Below are 4,245 nucleotides of genomic sequence, written 5' to 3' on the forward strand. Positions count from 1 at the left end.
TTATAAAAATTATGCAGAAGCTTAGAGGCATTGATGGAACAACCGCGTGACAAGACTTCTCAAGAACAAGCCCGTGAATCTCTCATCGAAATCTCTTACACTTCACCTGAGGAAGAGGAGTATATAATAACGTCCTCAGATGTGAAACCTGTCATCAGTAGTACTACCACAAACGGAGCCACAAAAGGAGGAAGCACCGATGATGCGGACAAGCTTAGAGCTGAGCTGATTTCCATTTCTTATGACGAGTCACCTTCACCTTCACCGGATGTGGATGTAGCTGTTTCGCCTACCCTGCCCAACGGTTTCTGTCGTGGATAGGATTCAAAATGTACAGCTCTGAGTCTTACTTGTTATGCATAAGACTTTGGTTTGGTCTAAAATTAGACTATTGTTATATCTTTAACGTTTCTCCTAAACTATATGTTGCAAAATCAATGGAAGTTGTCTTTTTTATGTGTGCTTCTCTTTAGACCTGTAGTCTTGTATAAGTTAAAAGCTCTCATCATTGCATGATCTTGTAAACCAAATTAGTATCACACAGATACAAGCTATAAGAAACATTGACAAGTGAACGGTTGAAACTTTAACATGGATTCTATTGTTTTGCTCTGTTTCTTTATGGCATTTGGTGAAGATAAAAAAAAAAAAAGAGAAGAAACCCTCTAGTGAGCAGCGTCTTCGTCTTCGCAGAACTTGGTGTATTCCTTTGGACCCATCAAGGTTTCTAACTCCGCAGGGTTGCTTGGTTTCACCTTTATCATCCAACCTTCTTCATAAGGGCTTGTGTTGATCTACGCAGAATGATAAAAATGGACTAATCAGTTTGATCCGTGCGCCCACACAACCACTAAGAGTTATTATTCAGATGGTAGAAACTTACCAAACCAGGTGACTCTGTGAGCTTTGTGTTAACCTCAATGACTTCACCAGAGATTGGGGAGAGTATCTCACTAGTGGCCTTAACACTCTCAACAGCTCCAAAGTTTTTTTCTTTGCTCACTGAACTGTTTAATTCTGGCAGCTCCGCAAACACAACTTCTCCTAAATGTCCCTGCACATCATCAATAAAACTGATCTAAACTAGTCTCTAAGCTAAACTGATCTAAACTACATAGCTTTAAAGTTTATGTTTTTGTTACCTGGGCATGGTCAGTGATACCAACTGTAGCAACTGAGCCTTCATGTTTTACCCACTCATGTGAATTTGCATACTTAAGCCCTTCCAACACTTTAAATCCCCAAACACCCAGTAAAGAGTTTAATTCAGACAGAATCCTAAAACAAAAGCAATGCAACACACAGGTTTTGCAAGAGGATGTTGATTTGTTTTTTTACCTGAGGAGAAGCATCTGGAGATGGAGAAAGCTGGAGAGAGATGAGATTTGGAGACAGTAGAAGAGAGCTTGAGAGCATTTGCTGTAGAGGAAGCCCACATTCTCAATGCCATTTTCTTTCCTGGTTTGTTTGTTTTACTCCTGTTTTTTTTCGAAGTTGTCTCAAAGGGAAAGTGGGAAAAAATGTAAAGAGAGAACTTAATTGCTTTTATTCACGTTTGTGTTCTATCTTTAGATGTATGGCAGAAAACGAAAGCCTCATCCTTGATGAATGTTGTTGTCGAAAAAAGTGTGAACCAAACCTTCTCCACGACTGAGAAGCTTTCGAATTTATATTATGTCTGTGATGTATTTAAAACCTATTATTAATGGTAAAATATATATTTTTGGAATGAACAGAGGAAACTAAAAACTCAAAAGGGCTTATTGTTTCGGTCCAAAAGGCTAATAAACATGAAAAAGCCTACGAGAAGTAGAGAACAAGACAAATTACTTGAGGCTTACGCCAAGTATAGCTGAATACATGACCACACATTCCAACTTTAAAAATGTATAGCTAACTACACAAAGTAAATGTATTGCATGGTCACATGTATCAACTATATGATGGCATGTGCTCAACATCATGATCATTTTATTCTGGTATACGGTTTGTCAGAATCCGGCATTGACTAAGTCTGGCCGACGTTGATTAGGTGTGACCGGTGTTGATCAACAATTTTTTTTTTTTAGTATTTTAAACAAAAAAAAAATTGTTTTGTTGAATCATTTATGGTTTNCCCACATTCTCAATGCCATTTTCTTTCCTGGTTTGTTTGTTTTACTCCTGTTTTTTTTCGAAGTTGTCTCAAAGGGAAAGTGGGAAAAAATGTAAAGAGAGAACTTAATTGCTTTTATTCACGTTTGTGTTCTATCTTTAGATGTATGGCAGAAAACGAAAGCCTCATCCTTGATGAATGTTGTTGTCGAAAAAAGTGTGAACCAAACCTTCTCCACGACTGAGAAGCTTTCGAATTTATATTATGTCTGTGATGTATTTAAAACCTATTATTAATGGTAAAATATATATTTTTGGAATGAACAGAGGAAACTAAAAACTCAAAAGGGCTTATTGTTTCGGTCCAAAAGGCTAATAAACATGAAAAAGCCTACGAGAAGTAGAGAACAAGACAAATTACTTGAGGCTTACGCCAAGTATAGCTGAATACATGACCACACATTCCAACTTTAAAAATGTATAGCTAACTACACAAAGTAAATGTATTGCATGGTCACATGTATCAACTATATGATGGCATGTGCTCAACATCATGATCATTTTATTCTGGTATACGGTTTGTCAGAATCCGGCATTGACTAAGTCTGGCCGACGTTGATTAGGTGTGACCGGTGTTGATCAACAATTTTTTTTTTTTAGTATTTTAAACAAAAAAAAAATTGTTTTGTTGAATCATTTATGGTTTAAAACATATCTATATCCAATGTAAAGATATATTATATATGTTTAATGCATTCAATCTTATAATAGTTAGTTTTTTTTAAGTTCAAAACTTAAATAAAACTGAAAATAAAAATCATTAACAGTTTTTTAAGATATTGAAACCTAAATTAAAACCGGAAAATTCATGTTATATAATAAATAAAATATGGAAATTACATATTATACATTGTTAACCAAATTTTAAAAAATATATATATATATATTTAAATGCAAAAAATATTCTTCAATATCAAAATCATTATATGAAATCGTTAGAATCAAACCCAAATTATATCAAAATCATTAGAACTACTGAAATAAAAGTCATTTACTCATACACTAGGATATTGTTTTAAAAAGTTATATTGTTTGAGACACTATTTACTTAATATTGCAATTATTTGGTAAATTTACATATATCTTTCTGAATACTAATTATTTTAGAATATTATAGTATTTTAATTTGTTTGATGTATATTACAGTTATATATTGTTTGTTTGTTTGTTTGTTTTATTTGCATTATTATTTTGTGAAATATTTTAAAGTAATTATAATATTGTAATTGTGAGCAAATAAAATTTATTAATTTATCAACCACATAAATTTAGTTTTACCAGCCCATTGATGTGGAACATTAAAACACAAATTTTTTCTTCATAGATTGAGTAATATATTTTTGTTTTTAAAAATTCAAATCACAACATATTCATAAAAAATTATAAGGTTAGTTTTATATTTTTACTTCTCAATTAATATATTAGGATATGTGGTAAAATAAAAGTTTTAATATCTTAAAAATTTTGGTTTTTAATTTTTTTATAGTTAAGTTTTACAATTGAAAAAAAAAACAGGGCCATTCCATCAAATCTTTGAGAAGGGGCNTTCCCTATCTAAGCTATATCAACATAGCAAACTAGAAAACTTATCCGCTTGTCAATTCTTGGTGTAATATGTAAATGATTGGTGTCAGAATTTTTCACTGATCAGGTGTGATCAGTCTCATCCGTGTAAGAATTAGGAATTCCTCTTCCAACTCGTCCCAGAATGGACGTAAGATTGATTGCATTAACAAATATAAAATATATATTTATAATGAATATAGACATTTTGTTAATTATTAAAAAGCCATAAATTATTCTATAAAATAGTTTTATTTTTTCCTTTCTAATACTATAATAAAATAATTTGTTTTAAAAAAAAAATTGGCTGGTCAACATTGGTCAACGCCGGTCAAACTTGGTCAATGCCGGATTCTGATAAACGATGTACCGGAATAAAATGATAATGATGTTAAGCACATGCCATCATATAGTTGGTATATGTGACAATGCAATACATTTACTTGGTATAGTTAGCAATACATTTTTAAAGTTGGGATGTGTGGCCATGTATTGAGTGACACTTCGTGTAGCTGAGCATCGTTTATC

General features: G+C 32.4%; 2 protein-coding genes across 2 annotated transcripts; one reads left to right on the forward strand and one right to left on the reverse strand.

Annotated features, from left to right (window-relative positions):
* Window positions 18–456, forward strand: LOC104757615. The gene has a single exon (XM_019238674.1). The coding sequence runs from the start codon at window positions 34–36 to the stop codon at window positions 319–321; it is 288 nt and encodes a 95-aa protein (XP_019094219.1). The 5' UTR covers window positions 18–33; the 3' UTR covers window positions 322–456.
* Window positions 514–1,603, reverse strand: LOC104757616 (glycine cleavage system H protein 3, mitochondrial-like). The gene is made up of 4 exons (XM_010480365.2): window positions 1,339–1,603; window positions 1,143–1,231; window positions 884–1,054; window positions 514–794 (listed from the first exon to the last, which is right to left on the reverse strand). The coding sequence occupies exons 1-4, from the start codon at window positions 1,448–1,450 to the stop codon at window positions 666–668; spliced, it is 501 nt and encodes a 166-aa protein (XP_010478667.1). The 5' UTR covers window positions 1,451–1,603; the 3' UTR covers window positions 514–665.

The sequence above is a fragment of the Camelina sativa genome, chromosome 17 (genome assembly GCF_000633955.1).
Source record: "Camelina sativa cultivar DH55 chromosome 17, Cs, whole genome shotgun sequence".
Classification (NCBI taxonomy): domain Eukaryota; kingdom Viridiplantae; phylum Streptophyta; class Magnoliopsida; order Brassicales; family Brassicaceae; genus Camelina; species Camelina sativa.

What these genes read in the sequence shown, in the direction of transcription:
- LOC104757616 (XM_010480365.2), bottom strand. Translation starts at nt 1,450, where the DNA reads ATGGCATTGAGAATGTGGGCTTCCTCTACAGCAAATGCTCTCAAGCTC. An exon ending in CTCCAGATGCTTCTCCTCAG is followed by an intron (nt 1,232 to 1,338) that starts GTAAAAAAACAA and finishes GGGGATTTAAAG; the next exon opens with TGTTGGAAGGGCTTAAGTAT. An exon ending in TCACAGAGTCACCTGGTTTG is followed by an intron (nt 795 to 883) that starts GTAAGTTTCTAC and finishes CATTCTGCGTAG; the next exon opens with ATCAACACAAGCCCTTATGA.
- LOC104757615 (XM_019238674.1), top strand. Translation starts at nt 34, where the DNA reads ATGGAACAACCGCGTGACAAGACTTCTCAAGAACAAGCCCGTGAATCT.